General features: G+C 36.5%; 1 protein-coding gene across 2 annotated transcripts in view; it reads right to left on the minus strand.

Annotated features, from left to right (window-relative positions):
- The window catches only part of LOC109399235 (chaoptin), a 128,224-nt gene extending 116,897 nt beyond the window's left edge, over positions 1–11,327 (minus strand). Inside the window, exons 1-2 of one of the 2 annotated variants that reach the window (XM_019671671.3) lie at positions 11,091–11,327; positions 10,201–10,656 (exon numbers count right to left, since the gene is read on the minus strand). In XM_019671671.3, coding sequence (XP_019527216.3) covers positions 10,201–10,394 — 194 coding nt within the window. In that variant the 5' untranslated portion in view covers positions 10,395–10,656; positions 11,091–11,327. Of the gene's footprint in view, positions 1–10,200 lie in introns of both variants that reach the window. The other variant, XM_062854128.1, reaches the window with a different exon arrangement.
- Positions 11,328–22,975: the final 11,648 nt, after the last annotated feature.

A 22,975-nucleotide genomic window follows, 5' to 3' on the forward strand; every position in this document is an offset into this window, starting at 1 on the left:
TTCTAAGAAAATATACACTGTGAAAAAAAATCTATTTTATCATTGAAAAACATCATTTTTGTCACAAAAACTCAAATATCTCAAAACCCTATCTTTTTACCAACTTGAATTTTTTAGGGAAAACGGTCCATTGTATTAGCAATCTACCATAAAAATTTGGTGATGGTAAACTAATAAACAAAAAAGTTATAACATTTCAAAAATTTCACAATTTTTACATTTAGTAAAAAAATTTTTTCTGTGTAAATTATTTCGGCCGGGAATCGCGATTTGATGCTGATTTTATTGTTCAGCAAAGTTAGATAACTAAATGGCGATTCCTAAGAAAATATACACTGTGAAAAAAATCTTTTTTAACATTAAAAAATATCATTTTTGTCACAAAAACTCAAATATCTCAAAACCCTATCTTTTTACCAACGTAATTTTTTAGAGAAAACGGTCCATTGTATTAGCAATCTACCATGAAAATAAACAAAAAAGTTATGACAATTCAAACATTTCACAATTTTCACATTTAGTAATAATTTTTTTTAGTGTAAATTATTTCGGCCGGAAATTGAAGTTTGATGCTGATTTTATTGTTAATGGCCTTGCGTGAGTAAAACAAGTTGTTTTTATTATATATTATATATACATATAATATAATATACTATGTACCGTAATGTTCCGATTTTATCACGCCCTCCGCGCATTAGTCGTTTATTCATTAATTTGCTGTTACATTTGAGGACAAGTGTTTTCCCTCTTCTTCAAGATGAATGTTGAAAGCGTGTTTTGCAACGTTAAAAATATTGAAATGGGTATAGATGTTGAAGAATATTACAGGGCATTTTTGAAAAGGGGCGTAATTAAATTGTTTAAACAGATGTCGCTGATGGCAATTTCTCAGTTGTTGTCGTTTTCGAACTTCCTGCGCCCTGCTTTACCGATGATATACAGATGGCTCGTTTGTCAAATTCTAGACGGCAGGACGTGCAAATGCGTAATTTTGTACACAATGTGGACATTTGGGCATAACCAGTCTCTTTCAGTTTATCTATGGTGCTTTCGGTGAGATTTCGTAACTCTTTTGAACATTTTTTTTCATCAAACGGTCTACAAGAGAGCGTTGAGTTGAAGACCTTTGAGAAAGCGACTGTTCATCTTGTTCGTTAGATTATAATAAACAAAATCACTTATTAATTTTAACTTACTTGTTTGGTGTTGGTGGCTGAAGAAAAAAAATACTATACAATTTTTAATATTCATAGCGGTAGTATTTTTTTGTTTTTTTCGTGAGCATTGTCAGGTATGTATACAGACAAACAAACGTAACACTGGCGAAATTTTCATTGACCACGCCTTCAACGATCATTTTGAATCTTGGTTGTGGCTTTCATAACAAGAAGAGCGCCCATCGTTTTTCTTTGCGTTTGACGTTTCACACTAGCGCCTTCTGATGACGATATTGCACAACGCAGTGTTTCGTGAAACATTTCCACCAGGTGGTGATAGTGTGAACTGGGCGATGAATTTTCACTAAAATTGTTCTAGGCGTTTCGTCTGTTTGTCTGTGGTATGTACCTCTTATGCATTTGTTGTTGTTGAAGTTACTCGCATTCTTCCGATCATAAAGTCTGTTCTCTACACACTTAATTTTGATTACCGAGTTCGGTAATTTTTTGACGAGATTAAAACTGCTGAGCACCGAACTCGTTCAGCAAAATGCATTGTTTACCTTTTCCATACGATTTTGACAGTTGTTTTACTGAGCCTCAGTAAAATCGATTACCGAAACTACCGAGATCGTACTGCTGTTATAATCTCGTCAAAAAAGTACCGAACAGGCAATTCAGAAATAAGTGTGTAAGAGGGATTTTTTTTGCGGATAAACTAGACGTATACGCGTATAAAAAAACTTTTATTATACAGCTTTTGTCTTAAAAATAAATTCAATTCCATTTTTCTTATAATCAACAGCTTTTCAACACTATCAAGGGATTTTTTCACCAGTCACGTACAATAAAAAGTATGACAATCTCAATATTTTTGATCACAACACTGGATCGCGTCTAAGTTTCAAATAGATACTATAGTAATTACGAATAATCAAACTAAAGTATCATGAAAACAACTTGTTTAATTCAGGCGGTAGCCTTTACAATAAAATCAGCATCAAAATATAATTCTCGAAATAATTTACACAGAAAAAAATTTGTTTTGTTACTAAATGTAAAAATTGTGAAATGTTTGAAATGTCATAACTTTTTTGTTTATCAGTTTACCATCACCAAAATTTTATGGTAGATAGCTGATATAATGGGCCGTTTCCCCTAAAAAATTGAAGTTGGTAAAAAGATAGGGTTTTGAGATATTTGAGTTTTTGTGACAAATATCATATTTTTTCAAAGTAGAAAAAGAAATTTTTTACAGTGTATATTTTCTAAGGAATCATCATTTAGTTATCTAACTTTGCTGAAAAATTTATAACAATCGAACAATCCGTTTTTGCTGTACAGCTTTTAGAATATTTTAGAACTATTTTCGCATACACCCTTTTGAAAAGTTAGTCGTGAGTAAATATGAAGGTTTAATATCAAAAAATGGCGATTTATATGAAATTGAAAAACTGTGCAAAGTTTCAGATATTTTTGAAATGGTCGCTCAGGATCGACTGACATGACTCCGTGGAATTCCTCATAGGCGAAATAGTGAAGGAGTTTCTTGGCGCAATTATGTGTGGTTATGGTTCTGCAAAGTTGGATTTTATTCCATGAAACGGCGAATCGAAGCTTTTTGAAATCAATACAGTACGGCTTCGTGGTCGTGCGGCTGGGTCACCAAGTATTTAGCCACATCATGCTGAGTAGCGCGGGTTCGATTCCCACCGCAGCTGCCAGAAAAAGTTTTCGGCTGTGCCACTGAACGTTGCATGCTAGTGCGTTATTTCAATTTCAAAGAGCGAATAGCTCACTGGAAGCACAGAGAACAGGCATCCAAGTCCAGTTCCAAAACTGTGTAAGGAATTTAACGGTCATTTGAAGTGGCAACAGAAGTGGCAATTCCGTGGCGGCGCTGCTATCGCAAAGTTCCAATGCCGTTGTCAGTGGTGAATCTAAAACTTATCTAGATACTCACCACTGATTGTGGCAACTTGCTGTATGCCGGCGCTAGTGTTGTCAACACTAAACATATTTGAGTTCTTACACACACAGCTTTCGAGTTAAAATTTGTTCTAGCTTGGATGTCTGTTCTCTGTGATTCTTGTTTGGAGAATATCTAGATTCATACATAATGCTGCACTAAACACAAAAGTTCAGCCTGCTTATTAGACGCAGTGACTTAATTTTCCCCAGCAGCAGGGATGATAAAAAAATGTAAAGCCGGCATAAAACTATTGTACAGAGGGTGCTTCTACTTGTTGATTTCTGTTATTCATAAGAAACATAAAAATCATCTTCGACAATAACACATATTTTGCTATTTAATGATAAAAAAATCGGATGAAAATGGACGAAATGCCAGCATTTTGTAAATGAGTTGGCGGGGTCGGGTACGTGAAGGTTAAAGCCTGATGCGACATAAGGCATCAGGCATTAACCTTCACGTACCCGACCCCGCCAACTCATTTTCAAAATGCTGGTATTTCGTCAATTTTCATCCGATTTTTTTTTAAGTTGCCTTCAATCGATCATAAATTGGTGCAAGTTTATTACACTCAAGTGGCCATGTAATATCCGGAACCATACATACTTCAGTCATTTTTTTTCTGCCACATTATATTGATAGCATCAAGATTGATACGCACGGCATGTTTTTGGTTGTAAACCAGAAAAGATACCCCCGTGAAACCTGTGCTAGATGTCCCAGGATGGCTATATAAGTTGATACAGACTTCAGTCTATCGTTTTTGACTCACTCATCCAAATCATGAAGATTGATATGTCGCACGGCATGTTTAGGTTAAAAATCAGAAGTGTCCCCGAAGAGGCCCCGCAGAACCTGTGACGGGAATCCGGATGGGTCAACTTATGAAAATCTGGTTATCACAGTTGTGTTTCACTGTTCGCAACAAAAATTTCGCTCAAAATCGATGGCTCAAACACAATAACACACGAAATAATCACTATTAATAATTTTGGCAACTTCCTGACCTCAGCACAATCCGGAATATCTCCGGAATGGTTCCAGATATTGCATGGCCACTTGAGTCAGAAACTAGCACCAATTTATGATCGATTGAGGGCGACTAAAAAAATCAGATGAAAATCGACGAAATACCAGCATTTTGAAAATGAGTTGTCGGTGGTCGGGACGTGAAGGTTAATGATTGCCAGAAAAAAAAAAACATAACTTCCATTTGATAAAAGTAAATCTCATTGCTTCTTAATAAGCTGCTATGAAGATATGAGAATAAACTTCGCTAGCTATCGTCGTAGCAGAATTCATCGAGCAGTGTGATTATGATTTTAGTGGTGTGACCAATGTGATTTTAATGGTACCCTTATAACATCACTTTATTGACGCGTGTTCGGTGTTTCTTTTGGATGTCTGAGGTTTTCCTGTGATTTCCACAGGAGTTTTTCACAGGATCTCTCCGGGTACCACCCAGATTCCCAACAAACATTTTCGCTATACAAGGGTGGAACAAACCTCTCTTAAGCAAACTTTAGCTTAAGAAAAAAATATTCAGCTAGGCCTGTTACTTTTTTTTCAGATGTTTTTCTGATATGATTCCAGAGTTCCGTGCTAGATGCCGGTGAAGATCGTTTTAAAAACTATTCAAAGTTTCTCTTGGTGACATTCCCACTATCGCTCTCAATTGTTTCTCACGGGATTTTTTGGAGATTTTTGTAGAAGTTCTTGCAGTGTTTTCCTCGGGGGAATTTGCCCGTTATTTCATCCGAGTTTCTAGCTAGATTTCAACTTGATTCCTTTGTTTCGTAAGTTATCGCAGGAAACATGTCGAAGAAAAACTCTTCTAGTAGGGATTCCGAGAAGAGCTTTGTAGAAAATCTGTAAACAATAACATCGGTTGGATCACTGCAAGAAATCCGGTAAACACTTAACGAGAAAAACCTGGAAAAATCTCTGGAAAAAATCACGGTAAAGTCCAGGAATATACAGAGTAAATTCAAGAAAAAACTGAGAGATATTCTGGTACCAATACCGAAAGCAATCTTCTGTGAGAAATCACTGGAGAAACTCCTTTAGTAAAACTTTAAAAGAAATTCCCCCCATTAGGAAAGATCCAAGCCGAAGCTCCTGTAGAAATCCAAGGAAAAACTTTAGTTAAATGCTTGATGGAACATTGGTAGAAACCCTGGGAGGAACTTCTGAAGAAAATTCGTTAAAAGCTCCTTAAGAAATTCTTGGAGGAGCTCTAGTAGAAATCCTAGGAATAACTTCTGTAGCTACTTTGGGAAAAACCCCTGAAGATCTCCTGTGAAAATGCAAATGTCTTTCGGCAAAACGCAGGAGCACCTCTGGGACAAATCCTACGAGGGACTCTGAGAAAAATACCGGGAAATCTCTGGAAGAAATTCTGCGAAGAAATTTTGTAGGATCTCCGTAAAAAAATCTAGGAGAAATCGGCCAGAATAGGCCTTTTCAGTTGACAGGTCCGTGTATGCCATTCATTGTTTACAACTGCCGAACAAAGGTGCAAACGTTGAATAGTCATTTTGCACAAGGAAGAATACTGGAAAGAATTGGTAGGAATCCGGAAGAATCAGTGTCCACATGGAATTTGCAGCAACTTATCGGAATCGTCGGCTTGCTGGAAATATCTGCTAGCTCTTGGAGCCCTCCACTTGTTTCTCTAGCATGGTCATCCAGATTCCATCTTGATTTGACTTGTATTTCCAAAAATCATCCGGAGGAATTTTCAATGTGTTTACGGAGCCACAAACATGGACAAAAACGGATTTCCTAGGAAGCGAACTAAACTGATTAAAGCAACGATGGACAGTGTGCAAAACTGCGTAAGCGTTTCGGGTGAACTATCCAGTTCATTTGAATCTCACCGAGGACTGCGACAAGGTGACGCAATTTCATGCCTACATTTAAACATCGTTCTGGAACGTGTAATGCGATGAACCGGGCTCAACATCCGGATTATGATTTTCGCGGACGACAAGGACATGCTTATAGCTGCAGTCTAACACGACCGGATCCGTATAGGTAGTAATGTCACAATAGACGGGGATATCTTTGAAGCGGTGGAGGAATTCGTCTACCTCGGATCCTTGCTTACAACAATGTGAGTCGTCAAATTCGAAGTCGGGTCTACTACGCTGCAGGTCTAAGCAGATTCAGCACGCACCAAATGCATCCCCAAGTAACAATTTTGATTTTATTGATGTTTTTTAGCGATTCAAAAACCCTAACCATTGATGCCGACTTGAAAGGCCTCTTGAGCTTTTATATGCCTGATATGGCCCACGTTCTGGCTAGTTGGCCCAGTCTTATTATGATCTACAGGACTTCGTATGCGAACCGGCTTAGGATGTCGGGTTGTATCAGAGTTTTATCGTATCCCCGATACAACCTTCTGACTTGTCAGATGTTTGTTTTGCTTATTTTTCACTATCAATGCTCGTTCGTCAGAATAAATTATGCTTGATTGTTAATCCAGCCATCAATTGGAAAAATGTCGATCTGGAATTCAGATTTGTTTTTCTATTTAATGCGTGTTAGGTGACATGCCACGGGAAATTTGTGGTGAATGTAACTGTGATAATGACAAAAACTAAGTGTGCCATACAAACTGTGCATTATTTGGTCGGCGTTAAGTCAGAGAGGACCATGTGTCTTTTATCCAATCTCTAGAAAAACGACTGCAAAGTTTGCAACTCTATAAGTTTTGAGATTTTCAACAAATGTTCTTGATTTTTTTGCCATAAATCTTAATGACTATTCGTCAAAGCATCGCTCTGTATTGTTCGCGAAAAAACTTAAAATAAAGCTTGAAACCGAGAAATTGCTAAGTAATTAATTGTACTTAGTCCACGCTGACTGGACGATTTTTGGAAAATCTACAACCAACTACAGTTCGAGTGGACCAAGTACAACAGTTCAATATCACGAATAGTAGTCAATTATTGAACTGTTAAAGAATTCTTAACTTGAACATTTAATAGCCAACAACTTTTGAACGTATTTCCATAGTTCGGTACGTTTTTGAAATATTGTAGTTACACAGTTTATAATAATTTATTCAAAGGATAATTCGTTCAGACAGAGTGAACCAAGTACACGATTCTTAAATAACCGGTAAAATCAATTTCTTCATGAAACGGGTAATGGTACATTTCAATATGATGCCCAACAGCTACTAAACAAACATATTTTGATTTGGATAGGATTACGAAGAATAAGGTAATTTCAACTATTTTTCTTAGAGACACATGGTCCATTCTGTCTGCACGCGAAATGCCACAATATGCTTCAACACGATAATCTGTAAAATACGATAATGACCATAATAAAATGGGTTTTCACGTGCTTTCTTGATCAATAATCATCAGAAAATATGTCAGAGAATCATTCGATTTGGAAACGTATTATATTTTGATGATAAACTATTTTGATTATTGGATTTTAACCAATACATATTTTTTCAATTTTCTTGATATCAAGCATTTGGTCCACTCTGACTGCACATCATTATCGATTTTCGCAGTTCAATCAAAAGAAAATTGTGCTATAACTCTCGTTAATTGTAGCATTAAGGAAATCGGGTGCATGTTCCAAGTAGCCAAAGTAATTCTTAATCAAATGCCTTAAAAATCTAATTTTCGTCAATTTTGTTACTTGGTCCCCTCTGACTTAACGCCGACCATTTGGAAGTTAAATGCATTTAATTTACTCGGTGGAATTTGGTACTGCAAAGATATTGTGTATATTTTCTGAAAATAAAATGACGGAAACGTGTTGAATCTTTAAGTTTGATCCTCAGGTGCATGTAAAATCATAAAATTGAGTAATGATTTTTCTATATTTACATAAATTATCCCGGATAGGCGACATATTTTTCTGATAAAACTCTGTGTTCCTGATATTTTCTCCCCTATCCCTCCTAAGGTGGTCATAACTGAGCTCAGGATAGAACTAACGGTTTTATCACAGCATTTCTTGGTCTATATTACAGCCACGAAATCTTTTGTTGCTTTTAACAATTGTCTCACAGTTTTGTATATGTATTTGTTTACAAAAAATCTCTTCGACAACAACCGCAAATGTAAGTTTTATTGAAATGGTATATAATAAGTGATAAAACCAATTCATGACTATACTTGCAAGTCTTTAACTGAAGATGTTTATAGTAGATGTTATATGATAGTTTTATGGAATGCCGAAGGCGCAAAGTAAAAAAAAACTACTACATAAAACTAATATAGAACAACTGGTTTTTTCACATGCTCGTATATAACCAGGATAAAATATGAATAAACCTTCCATGCATGCATTGATGAACTCCCGTAAAACTCACAAGTACAATATATTGATGAATTTGTACAAGGTATCCCTAATTCTCAAAAATATTTCTGGAGGGATCCCTGAAGAAATTCCTGGAGACATCCTCAAAGAGATCTCTAGAAGAATCCTCGGAGATATTCCTGGGGAAATTCTCAAATTCTCGGGAAGGTTCGCAGGTGGAATTCTTGAAAGCACCCCTGGAGAAGAAATCATCAAAGCAATGCCAAGCGGAATCATTAGCTAATGATAATATTAGAGAACTTTTTGGGGAAACCCACTGAAGAATGCCTGGGAAAACCTTCGGAAAATGTTTTCTGCCATTTCGTCGTTCAACCGAATGCAATTTAACCAAATTATTATCAAAAGAATTCAGAGGAGAAATTCTTGCTGCCACTATGATCATCAGAAACATTTCTTTCTTTTGATCATAGGCTATTCTTTCTAGGTTTACCATTGAGGGATAAGCTGGTGCTGAAACTGATCATTTGAGTACATCATTCATTTTTCGGCCAAATGATTTTTTTCCGGCCAAATGGCGTTCGGACAAATAATCCGAAACCTCTGAAAAAAACTTTGAAGAATTTACAAAGAAAATCCTTGATGAATAGTTGCAAGAATCCCTGGGGCCATTCCTTAACAAATCTATGAATATTGTATTCCTTGAAAAAAAAAATCTTCAAATCTTTGAGAAGTGCTTGAAGGTTTTTAAAGCGGTGTTTGTTAATTGATTCTTGAAAGAATTCATAGCTGGTTCCTGAAATAATTCCTGAATGAATCCTTCAAATCCTCGTAGAAATTCTTAAAGATATTCTCTAAGAAATCAAAAGAGTTCCAGAAAACTACTAAAATAAAGCGTTCATGGAACATGTACAAAAAACTTCTGAGAAATTCTTCGCAGAATCATCGAAAAATTACCTATAAGAATCATTGTAGTAATTCTTTACGTTATACTTTGAGAAATGCTTGAAATAAGCTTCTCAGGATATCCCGAAGATATCCTTCGTGTATTTTTAGAGGGATACGAACAGAAATCCAAAAAATAATATTTCTATTTAATTTTTTAAATTCTTGAAAACATTTTCTGATAGAATTCAAAATTACATGTAAAAATCGTAATAAAAATTCTCCTGCGGAAAAATCTTGCTAAAACTCTCTCCAACTATAATCTAAGGATATAAATGATGAATATTTGGAAGAGCTAAAAAATAAGTCGACGTTGGAAATCTTCCATAATTCGAGTGGAAAACCTAATCGGAATTTCTGTGTAAATATTTGAATAAACTTCTAGCGAATGTTCAGAAAAAATCTTTAAGTTTTGTTAGAGAAATTGTTGAAGTACGTTAAAGAATGAATTAATGTATGAAAAAAGATATGGATTCAAGCATAAATTCATGGAGGAATTATTGGAAAATTTACTGGATATCTCCAGATATCTTAGGAGAAGAAGTAAGGAAGATGTAAATGGACTTGGATGAATCCCTAGAAGAACAGAGCAGCATAAAAGTGCAAGTTTCATTATACTAGTTTTGCTCTGCAAATCTTAAGTCTAGTTTAAAATACTAGACACAAAAACTGAAAGAAAAACAACAACGAAATTATTATAATTTGAACAAAGCCGTATTGTAGTCCTCATTTATGTAAATAGTACACTCCCTATTTGTCGTTTTCTTTTTCCATACGCCCACATCATATAGCGCAAAGCGCCAACAAACGACGCAAACAACGTGCAATAATTACCTTGATTGATGCCCCATACTGGCGATGACACTAGCGGTTCGTCTCCTCTCAACTCCAACAGATGATTGTGCCGAAGATGACGACGACGCCATAAGGCGCTGAGGTGGTCTCCTACATGGGAACCGGTTCCGTCCACGGTGCTGCGGCCGGTATCCACCGATACTCATGTTTCCTTCTTCGGGGAAGGCAATCATCAATCAACGCCTCCACCCACCACCACGAGATGACGAACCAATAATACACTTCGAATTTCCAAACCGTAATTCAACGCACTTCGCTTGCACTTCTTTTTGAGCGATCTCACCCACGCATTATGTCGGTTGCACGAAGCGCATCACTTATTAGTATACTGGCACAAAGGGCATTTCCTCATAAATTGCTGCTTTCTTGCTTTATGATTGCTATCGAAATCAGTCATGCGTTCAACACATTCCGTTGACACAGGTTTTGAAATGACTGCAACGAAATTGGATTAATGATTCAAAAACAAGCGAAGTCCATCAGATTCAACCCAAATGCCTGAACATTAGCATATCACTCGAAACAATCGCCACAGCGCACACAACATTATGCTCGTAACAATTCCATCGCACTTTGGAAAGTTGTCCTCATCAACGTGCGCCTACGCCTCAATTCCGGCGAACCCTTTCATTGTGCATCCACCACAACCCGAAACATGAATTCTGATGACGGTGTCATTTGTTGAACCCATTAACGGTCCAACAACAACGGACGCGGCTTCCATATGCACATATGCGCGCTGCTACTGCTTTCTGCTGCCGCGAGTCGTTCCTCTCACATCACGTTCCATATATCGCACTTTTCCGCGTCACGTCGTTAACACCTTCGCGGACTGGACCCGAACGCGCGCAAACCGGACCCTCACTCACCGACATCCACACATCCACCCCACGCGTAAATTTCTACGTTGATGTTTGATAACAAATCGCGCCGCGTGCGGGCGACTGAACCACTGAGGACCCCTCACCACGCCAAGAGAAGTTCAAAATGCAATGATCGCGATCGAACGGCGGTACGCAAACGACTGACCGACCGTACTGTGTGTAGTGGATGGTTCAAACCACGACCAACAACGACATCGCGACGCCACACACCGGCGACGACGACGACATCCAAAAGGTTGAATTTCCGCTCCTGCTTATTCAAACACCGTCGTCGCGTCGATGTTGTAGGAAGGTTGAACGCTGGCGCTGCGTTTGAGCTTACACGGAGGAATTAGGGGCCGTCCATATACCACGTGGACAGCTTGGAGGGGGGAGGGGGTTAGCGAAAAGTCCACGCTTGTCCACGGAGAGGGGGGTGGGGGTTCGTCAAATGTCCACGTGGACAACATTGACATATAAATTAGGAAACAAGAATCTACAAACGAAACTAAATATGTCGCATTATTGATGAGATTCTCTTCAACAGTTCTTTCATACATTTTATTTTATTATACATTGTATTTTAGTTGTAAGTTACTTCTTCAAGGAAAAAATCATGGTATTGATGCACAGACTAATTCTGGAACTCGATTTGAATAGGTCGTATGTGCTTTTGTCGATATAATATTCGATCAGTTGGATTCGCTTCTTATAGCGGAAATTGTTGAAATTTTACAAAATCAATACATACAACCGATTCCTTACAAAATAGGCTTTCCGTTTTATCATTAACAGCCACCGAAATATCATCCATATTTCTACTATCGATGAAAGCACATACGACATTTTCAAATCGAGTTCCAGAATTTGTTTTAAATTATCAGAATTTTTATTTACTTAGTTTTCTTCATCGAGAAATATTGTGGAGATTTAAAATGGAGTGTACACCATGCAAATGTTGATGTTTCAGTCAGAAAATTTTCATTGAAGTTCTTTATGGATTTTTCGATGTTTCATATCAAATTTTTAAACTACTTCAAAGTTTCAAAATACATTGTAGGAATTTTTTGTAAGAATCTAAGAAATATAATCTTATCTCAACAAAAATCTAGGATTTAAAATTAACTTATCTCAACGAAACAATCAGACAATCATAGATTGAACAAACATTCTAAAAACATCGTCTTCAACCAGAGGCTGTACAGACTAAACATTGAACAATCGCTAACCTTAGACGATGGGCATTACAAAAAAAAAACATCCAGTGAAGAATTTTCCGTTTGACGAAAATTTTCACCAAATGGAGCAAGAATCGAACCTACACTCTCACAAACATGAAGCTGAATTAAAAACAATGTTGAAAACTTGTAGGTACCTATTTTGTGCTACCTACTTGTTTGTATTCTATGTGAAGCTATAGAATATTTGTATTTTATAAAGTTTTCAATGTTTAAGACATTGTTTACGAAGAAAAAAAAACAATTTTTAAAAACAAAACTTTTCAAAATCACTTTTTCCATTTATTTTGGAAATATGAAAAAAAAATCTTTTTTTTCGGATGTCCACGTGGATATTGGGGGAGGGGGGTAGGGGTCAATGAAAAGTCCACGCTTGTCCACGGGGAGGGGGGAGGGGGTCAAAAACCATGAATTTTCTGTCCACGTGGTATATGGACGGCCCCTTACGTTTACGCCTAGCAGGCATGGAAAAGCGTAAACCGAAGACGACGGCGCGCGCGACACGCTAGTGCGCCATACGACCGTCGACCAGATCAGATGGGCGGTAGGAATAGAGGAGAGATCGCATTCGTTTGTATTTTACGTGGGATTGGTCGACTTGGATAACAGGGTAGAATATGAAGTTAGGTGCACCATGATCGTTGTCCCCAACCGACAGCAGCGTGTATAGATTTTTACCACGCTGTTAAGACATGACCGTTGCAGTCATGTAATTAGAAATAAGAGGTATGGGCATAGAGAGCCGAACAATTCGTATACTTACTACTCCGTGACTGAACGAACCAAACTACTCAATAAACCACATCTACGACAGAGATTGGAAGTAGATTATCATCCTGAAAGTATACTACTTCAGAGGTTACTTCCTACTTTTTAGACGAATCCCTTCGTGTCAACTGTTTAGTTTTGCTACCGCTTCAAATGCAAAGCAAACAAATTCACCAGATCTTGTGAATATCGCAGTGGCGTAGCAAGGGGGGGGGGGGGGGGGGGCGGAGGGTGCGGTCCGCACCGGGCCCCCGAATCTAGGGGGCCTCCAAATCAGGGCAGGTCTAGTGTTATAAACCTTCCCTGATTTGGAGGCCCCCTGAATTCGGGGGCCCAGTTTGAATGAAGTTCTGTGATTAGCGAAAGATTCCTACATATAAGTATAAGTTAAATACTTGTCGATCTGCTGATAGGTATGTAGGGGCCTCTTCGTGATTATCAAGAGATTTTGGAATGGGGAACACAGATGGCTATTTTGATGTTCTATTATTAACAATTATAAATGTACACACTTTATTCATGTAGTTTCGATAGTTTTGCTTATATTAATTTGATTACTACTCTTTGCACCTGCATGAGCCCCAAAATACAATAAAAAATGTGTTCGAAATCAAAATTGAATTTTACGATATTCAGTACCGATATGGAAGTATAATTCATGAGCATTATGAAAATGTCCCTGATATCCTAACCACAGAACCAAACATAGGTGTTGATTTAGCATAAGATAGCAGCTGAAATTCAGGGGCCCCATTTATCAAAATTAAGAACTGAACGCATGTTACGTTCTTGAAGGGTTTCTGCGGGAATTCCTTCGGGCAAGAATATATTTTTCGATTTATCAGGCAGTTACTTCAAAGACTTCTACAAAAATTCCTCTATGATTTACTTCAGAACTTTTTCCAGGGATTGCTTAAGAAAACTTTCTAAGCATTGGTTTACGAATACTTACAATGATTGCTTCAGGAACTCCTCCTGACATTTCTTCAAGAATTTCTTCAAACAATTATCAAGAAATCCTTCAGGAATTCCTTTGAGATTTTTTTGTAAGAATTTCTTCAAGCAGTCGTTCAAAAATACCATTTCGGAACCGTTCATAAAGCCATTCAAGGATTATATCATGAAAATCTTCAAGAAATCCTTCAGATGGACCTCAAGGAATTTCTCTAAGAATGATTTTAGAGATTTCTTCAAGAAGGAATCTTGCAGCAGTTCCTCATGGAAAATATATTTGATGATTTTCTGAGATTTTCGAAGCAATACCCGAATGGATCCTTGGAAGATTTTCCAAAGAAATTTGAATGAATGTATTCCCGAAGAAACTCTTGAAGAAATTTCTAATAAAAATCTTTAAGAATCGCCTAGATGAATTCTAAGATGTTAGGAAAGAATCATTGGGTTGATTTTGGAGGTATATTTGATGATGTTCTGGAAGGATTACTACAGTACTATGAAGTAGTACTACAAGTACTAGGAGTACTATGAGTAATTACTTAAAGGATTCCTGAAAAAAATCTGTAAGCAAAGGGATATTTGGAAGAACTAATTATGAAATGCCTAGATAATTTCTCAAGAAATCAATGACGGAAACCCCAAAGTATTCCAAATTCTTTGGTGCTAATAAAAAACAATCTTCAAAAGAATTTCCGCAGGAGGCCTTGGGTGAATTTCTGTAAGACCCCCTGAGGAAATTTGTGCAGGAATTCTTTAGGGATGAATGTGTCCATCCTTGTAGGGTTATCTGAAGAAAAACTTCGAGAAATCCATGAACGAATCTTTATACGTAACTTGAAAAACAAAATCCTTGTTGAAAAGATTAAATTTTTACTGGAGTTTCTTAAAAGATTTTTGAACGAATTGTGAAAAAGGACTTAAAAACATTGCCTACAGAAATTATTAGAGGAAATTATGAGGAAATCCCTGCAGGTATGATTACTAAAGAAATGCTTGAACAAATTCTTAAGAAATCCTTGAAAGGACTTCCAAGAAAAATCGTATGGGGCAGTGCAAAAAGAACTCTTGAAGAAGTTTCTAAAAAAAATCTTGAAGGAACTCCAAAGTATTCCTCTGAAAAAATGCTGAAGAAAACATGTGGGAATCGTTTGTGGATATCTTTAAGAAACTCTTTATAGAGTTCTTGGGATTACATAATACTGAAGAAAATCCTTCAAGGAATTGAAGAAGTTTCCTAAGGAATCGCTGTTGCAACTTTCGCAGAAAATCTTCGAGGAATTTGTAAAGAAGTCCTTGAAATATTTCCCAGATGAATCGTAAAAGATTTCCAAGAAAGAGTTCTTGGAGCTCCGCACTTGAGAAAAAAATATTGATGAAATCGTTAGAAACATTTCGTTAGAAGTTCCGTGAAAGAAATCCGGACGAAACTGGTGTAATCGCTAAAGAAACCGTTAAAGGTATCAACAGAAAAAAAGCTGATAAAAACCTTGGAAGAATTCCTAAAGGATTCATTGAGGAATTCCAGTAGAATCTCTTGGAGCAATTTCTGTGAGAATTTTTACATCATTTATTACAATTTTTGAAGTATTTCTTCGGATTTTTTTTTATCTTTTTCAGTAATTAATTCGGAAACCCGTGTACAGATTCGTTAAGGAATATCGTTAAACATTAATTTGAAAATCCATTCGGCTCTTGCTCTGAAAATTTCCTTTGACGATATATTTGATTAATTGTAAGGCATTTCCTTTGGAAACTTCTTCAACTAATTCTCAGAAATGTTACAAAAATGGCTTCTGATTTTTATTCTACGAACTTCTTTAGATTTCTATTTCTACGAAAATTTTGTTGGGAATTCCGTCTGCAACTTTTCACTGACTTTTTTTTTGACAATTCGTTTGAGAAAACCTCTGGTAATAACTTTCGGAATAACTTTAACACTTTTCTGGAAACTTCTATGCCAATCTCTATGGGAATTGATTGGGTAATTCATTTGGCATTTTTTTTGGTAATTTATTCGGCGAGTTTTCTGTGAGTTACCTAAAAAAACTTTCAAATATCTTTTGGCGGTTTTTTTTCGGCAAATTCTTGAGAAATGCTTTGATTGGATTTGATCCGAAAGTTCGTATAAGAGTATTCTTGGAATTTTCTCTGCAAATGTTTTTGAAAACTATTTCGGCATAACTGTTTTGGAATTTCTCGGCAATAATATTCAAAGTTGAATTAGGTCATTATTTTTGAAAATATCTTTGACAGAACTTTTTGAAATTCTTTGGGTTTGGAAATTTATTACGGGATTCAGCAATTTCTCTAAAAGTTCTACCAGCAGTCCCTTTGCTCATATACCTGACAATTACTATTGTAATTCTTTCAATAGCACAGCGTAACAAAAATTAACTTTTGGTCTGTCTCAAGAGCAAACTAATGTGTCTCTGACAGATTTTGGGCCGCGATTATGTTAGGTACGATACAAACCACCCTCCAAAAATTGCATGCAAGTTTACATGTTAACATAAAATGCTTAAATCTTTCAAATTCGATTTGATAAAACGAAATATTTTGCGTGAGTCGTAAATTTAGATGTCAATTGACCATTTTACCTTTTAATTGCTTAAAAAAAATATTTCCATGCTTAACGGCTTGCAGTCAAAAAAGCCCAAAATCGCATATTTTGCCCTATAAATTGAGGTATAGCTTAAAATTGTGGCGTCCTGAAACAAATCTGAGCCTAGATTCGGATTCAGCGGCCCAAAACCTGTCAGAGACACATACAGGTACTTTGAAAAATAATTAGTCGATTCGTTTGTAAATTTAAGTGGCAACTTTTAAAAGCTTCTTTGGTAATTCCTCTGTAAATTTCTTCTGATAATTCTTTATTAAATTCCGTCTGTTATTACTTTTGATGTTCTATGAGATACATCTTTGCAAATTAAAATAAATCCACGAATTTACAACGGAACGACCGAGAAAAATCTCAAGAGAATTACCAAAAGAATTTCCAAAAAAATAAGATGATTACCAGAAGAGATCACAAACAATTTCCTAAAAATGTATGAAGAAATTTCTATTGAATTTCTAGGAGGAATTTCTGTGAGAATTGAAAGAATCCTTTTTTTTTTGAGTTTCTAAAGTATTCATTGGAGGAATTTATGAATCCTTAAATGGGCTTATAAGAGGAATTTCTAAAAAAAAATCTAGCAAAAACACTCAATGCATCCCCTGGAGGAATTCCTATGGAATTTCTTGGAGGAATTTGTGTAAGAATCTCCGGAAAACCCTTGCATTAGTAATTAAATAAATACATGAAGAAATCCTTGCATAAAAAGACCCCAAAAGATTTCTTGTACAAAATTATTTGTAAAATACCTGGAAAAATCAGTTTAGGAATGAATGAATGAAATCAATTGAAGAAACTCTAAGAGAATACTTGAATAAAATCTGAACGAATCTTCGGGCAAATCGCAAGAGAATTACTAAAGAAATGTCTGGATAAAATCCTGAAGGAATTTTGGGAGCAATTTCTAAAGGCTGCCTTAAAGGAAATCCTTTAGAATTTTGAATAACCTTAGAACATTTCCTAAATCCTTGGAGAGACTTCTGGAGAAGTTATTTGTTTTGATAAGATAGGATATCTGTTTCTTTACTATTTAGCCATTTACGCTGCCATTTTTATCCCACTCAAAACAATGGAATGAAGCGTTTTTGTTCTGTTTCTTATTTTTGTATATTTGTTAGAAGTGAGCACGGATTATATAAAAAATAACGTAATAATTCTGGAGGAATCAATCATAAATTCTGGAGAAATAGATTTTTTTTGAAAAGTGACCAGAGGAATACTAGCAAAAATTCCTGAAGAAACTCTTGAGAAAACTCCTAGAGTTGATGGATGTTGAAAAATTCGTTAGAGGAAGACCAGAAGGATTTTTCGAAAGAATTCCTACAGAAATCCATCTAAAAATTTAATTTGATTATTTTAATTTAATTATTTCAATTTCTTCAGTAGGAATCCTTGCAGATTGTGTTTAATTAATGGAGAAATCCTATGATGAATTCTTAGTAAAACCTTAGAGAAACTTCTTGAAGAATCCTTGAAGATTTTTTTGGAAAAGGGAATTTTTGGTGGGATTTCTGAAGTAATCTTAGGAAGTAATTCTTAAGAAATCTTTAAAAGGACACTAAGATTAGTGATGAATGCTTGAGGAAATTCCAAGTTTAATTATTGGAGAAATATCTAAAAGAGTTATTTGAGGGAAAATTTGAGAAATACTTGAAGAATCTATAGAAAATCACCAAAGGAATATTAAGAGGATTCTCTGAAAGAAACGGAAGAATGTTTAAAGAAACCCTAGAAGGGCTTCTCTTCCTCTGGAAAAACATCTGGTTCTAAATGAATCATTGATGATTTTTTGTAGTATTTTTTTTCTGGAATTTTGAAAGAATTCTTTAGATGATCTTCAAGATGAATCCTCAGAACATAATTGATATATTCTTGAACTAATATTTCGAGAAATACTCGATGAAGCCTTTGCAAGAATCTTTTGAATTACTCTGTAGTATTTTGAAAACATTCCTGCATGTCTGAGGTGAATCAGCCAAGGGACTGAAAGCCTCATTAATAAGGCTAATTATAATAATATCATTCCTGAAGGAGTGCTTTTTCTTCAAGAAAAATTTCTTAAATAAAAAAGTAAAGCAATCTTTGAAAGCGTTTATAAATGATTATTTGGTGCAACATCTAGATAAATTGTTAAAACATTTTCAGCATAATTCTTATAAAAAAATCTCGCGCTCCCGAAAAAAATCATAAAGGAAAACAGAAAATAAGATAAGATAGATAATTTTTAACCTTCCGTTGGCCATCACTGCCAGCATCACTAGAATACTGAGTACAAAAGGCAAGATTTTTTCAAAGTTTTGTACAAAACATAACAGTGAGATTATTCGACAGTTAAATGTATTGATTTATCATTGTAAAATATGTACATATTATGTAATTTTCATGGGGGCCTACCAATTTGCTTCCGCACCGGGCCCCCAAATTCCTAGCTACGCCACTGGAATATCGTACCCCGGCTGTGGAGCTCGGCTCATCGCAATTTTCTAAAGTTCTGAACAGTCGATACTGTCGTAAGCCGGCTAAGAGTTGATGAACATGTGATGCGATTGGACCAGGTATTGCTGGCATTACTGAAGCCTGGAGCATTCACCGCACGGCGAAGATCTAGTATGTTGTAGACCCGGCCGTCGATGAAGCCGGTTTTATAGCTTCCCATGAACTCATTCGCTTTAGACGACAAACAATGAAAGATGGTCTGAGATTGCACTTTGAAGGAAGTCGCTCAGAAGGGGTCACATTTCATAAGGTCACATTTCTTCATTTCTTGTGGATGGAGCAAATAACCGCTTTTTTTTCACTTTTTCGGAAGCTGTTTGGTTTGCCAGATTTTGATTATGGACCGATACAGAGAGGTTGCCATATCCTCTTTTCCTTGGCCATTCTTCCATCCAAATTGTTAGTAAGTAAATAAGTATAAATTTTGCGTTCAGAGAGAACGATTTCGTGCTAGGCTTTTACCTCGAAAATGCTATAACCCCTCAAAGCAACATACTCCTTTATACGCTTACGTTACAGCAAACCGCCTCCGCTCGAATGACACAACACAGGTTGGACAAAACGACTCAACTCAACTTCCAACAGCTTGCCATGCTTACTCTGCCGTGGACGTTGACTTCCATATGAGAATATTGAGAGTTGGATACGTACCTACTCTCCGCGCATTACCAAGCCGCGAACGAGCACGTTCCGGCGTTAGTGGAACGTCGCGACGTCTGGCAGCGCCGGTTAACAAGAGCAGCAACAGACTAAGATGGGTTGATGCATGGGATTTTATACAGTATCAGACACAATTGATGTACCACACTCGTTTTGCTCTTTTAACCCTTAAAAAATGTGGACAACTTTTTTGCATAGTTATACTTATAGCTTTTGACCCAGTGGGTGGATTTTCAAAACCAAAATGTTTTTATCAAGGGGATTAGTTGTGCTATCATATGCATATATGGATATTATGTTATGCTAGAACGTTTTGGAGATATAGCTGCCATTGTAGTGTATACCACTTGTTATTCGCTCAATTTCGGGTAATATTTCTATGCAAATGTGATATATTTTAGTGAAAATTGCCCAAAACTCCTTGTTTGGGTTGTAACTGTTAGATAGAAATGAGCTATGTCCTTATACAGCTGTTACATAGATCTCCAGGTTATCCAAAACGTCCAGAAGTTTTGAACTCTGTCTACTGAATACAGATAATTATGTTTACTTTTTAAATCACTTGAATTTGAATTATACATTTTAAAACATTAAATGATGGTAGTCATGACCTGGTGATGTTCTAGGCAACTTAAAAAAGCTCTGAAGTTGTGATAACAGTATATCAACAGTAACAGTAACAGTAACAGTATATCAAACTAATGTATGCATGTCACAACTGATTTCATTAGATCCATACATGTAAATCAGAGTATGAAAGACTAACTGCACATCAATGGCGATACCTCAGGCCATCCAAAACATTCTGGAGTTAAGGCCTTTATATCTACACCGGTAATAACGCATCCGTTGCATTTCAAATTTAGTATAGTTCGTTTTGGTAGTCATAGAAGATCAGTTGAATCATATGATACTTGTATACACATCATAGAGGCATCCTGGATCATTCGAACTATTCTGAAGTCTAGATATATGGTTTGAATTTGAAATAATGTACCAACAGAAGTGCACAAACATAAGATTTTGCCTATTTGATTTATACACTTAGGGTCGATTTCTTCACCTCGGCTTAACCGGTAAGCCAGGCTTACCCATATAGTTAAACCTGGTTTAACGCTTAAGCCAGGGTGAAGAAATCGGCCCTTAGTGCAAGCCATGGGAGAGAAGTTTCCAGATCATCAGGGATATCTGAGGTCACCTCTCAGTATTATGTGGTTAAGGCCTTCAGATCTATACTCGTAACAAAGCATCCTGCACGTTCTAAACTTAGTGTAGTGTGTTTTAGTAGGCATAGATGATGAGTTCAACAATTTATCATATAATTTAAAGCTGTTCTAGATCATCTAAACCATTCTGAAGCTGCAATACGGTTTTCATTTGTAATGACATAGGGGCTGTCCATAAACCACGTGGTCATTTTTTTGGGACTTTTCAACCCCCCCCCCCCCCCCGCGTGGTCATCAGTCCATACAAATTTTTTTATTTGTCCATACAAAATGGTCATTGGCCGAACCCCCCCCAATGACCACGTGGTTTATGGACAGCCCCATCAATAAAAGTGCACTAATAGCAGCATTTATCTCATTTGATTCAAACATATAATACATGTCGGGGGAGACAAATTTCCAGTACATCAGCAATATTTTTTTATATTTATGGTTATTTTATATTTATGATTAAGGCCTCCAGATCTACATTCGTAACCAAGCATGGGGTACACGTCAAACTTATTATAACGCGTTTTGGAAGTGATACTTGAATGTACATCTAGAACACTTGACTATCACGCCGAGGACCTGGGATCGAATCCCACTCCCGACAAACTCACAAAAATGTGAGTTCTTCCTTCGGAAGGGAAGTAAAACGTGGGTCCCGAGATGAACTAGCCTAGGGCTAATAATCTCGTTAATACAGATAAAAAAAAAACCAAAAAAAAATGTACATCTTAGAAGCTTCCCGGATCATCCAAACTATTTTGAAAATGTGACATATGGTTGACATAGTTTTTTTTTTCTGTAAATGTTGCAACTTAGGATTAGAAACAATTAAAAAAAACTTGTAAATCATGTCTAAACTATCTTAGACTGTATTGTAGCAAAGTGTCTACCTATACCGCTGGAATAATCTGAAAAGCGGGATGTACTGTTGTTAGTGATCAGGCATTCTCCTCTATGATGGTTTTTTTTTTCGTAAAAATATAAACGAGACTTAACGACCGGGACAGTATGGCCTCGGACGTTGTGATCCGACCCCGTACGGTGGAGTATCCTGCACAAAGGTACTCGAAGTTTACGAGCGCATGTTGACATGCAACATGACGTTTGATGTTGTAATAATTTACCTGTTACTGAAATAAATCCTGAAGGAAGACAGGATGCAAAGCGAAAAAAGTATAAACCAGCAGCAAATTGTCCATACACGGAAAAAGATTTTGCTTTCAATGTGGCACCATCGTCCAGACAAAACAAGGTTTGTTTTTTTTTTAATATGCAAACGTTGAACTTTATTTTGTAGTTGTTCGTGAGAACTTTCTTCAGAGAGGAGATGCTTATCCCCTGACGCGGGTTTCACGCAAGTATCTCTGCTTGCGGGTCCGCGCACCCCTTTTTGGCCCATCATATAGGAGAATGACTGATCATTAACAACAGTACATCCCACTTTTCAGATTATTCCAGTGGTATAGGCAGACATTTTGTCATAATACACACGCAAAAAAATCCGTTCCGATATACGTGCACTTTCAGTCACGGCAACGGGAACTATGCATAGCAACCATAACAACAATAAGAAACGTACACCGTGAACTAGATGTCACGTTCTCTAGAACGCCCATATTGACAGCTGGAACTAGTTCCAGTTCACGGTGTATATTTGTTTGTTCACGTTTATCAGAACGGATTTTTTTGCGTGCAGTCTAAGATACTTTAGACAGGATCTACAAGATTCTTTTAATTGTTTCTAATCCTAAGTTGCAACATTTACAGAAAAAAGAAACTATGTCAACCATATATCACATTTTCAGAATAGATTGGATGATCCGGGAAGCTTCTAAGATATACATTCAAGTATCACTTCCAAAACGCGTTATAGTAAGTTTGACGTGTAGCCGATGCTTCGTTACGAGTGTAGATCTGAAGGCCTTAACCATAAATATAAAAAAA

The sequence above is a fragment of the Aedes albopictus genome, chromosome 2 (genome assembly GCF_035046485.1).
Source record: "Aedes albopictus strain Foshan chromosome 2, AalbF5, whole genome shotgun sequence".
Classification (NCBI taxonomy): Eukaryota; Metazoa; Arthropoda; class Insecta; order Diptera; family Culicidae; genus Aedes; species Aedes albopictus.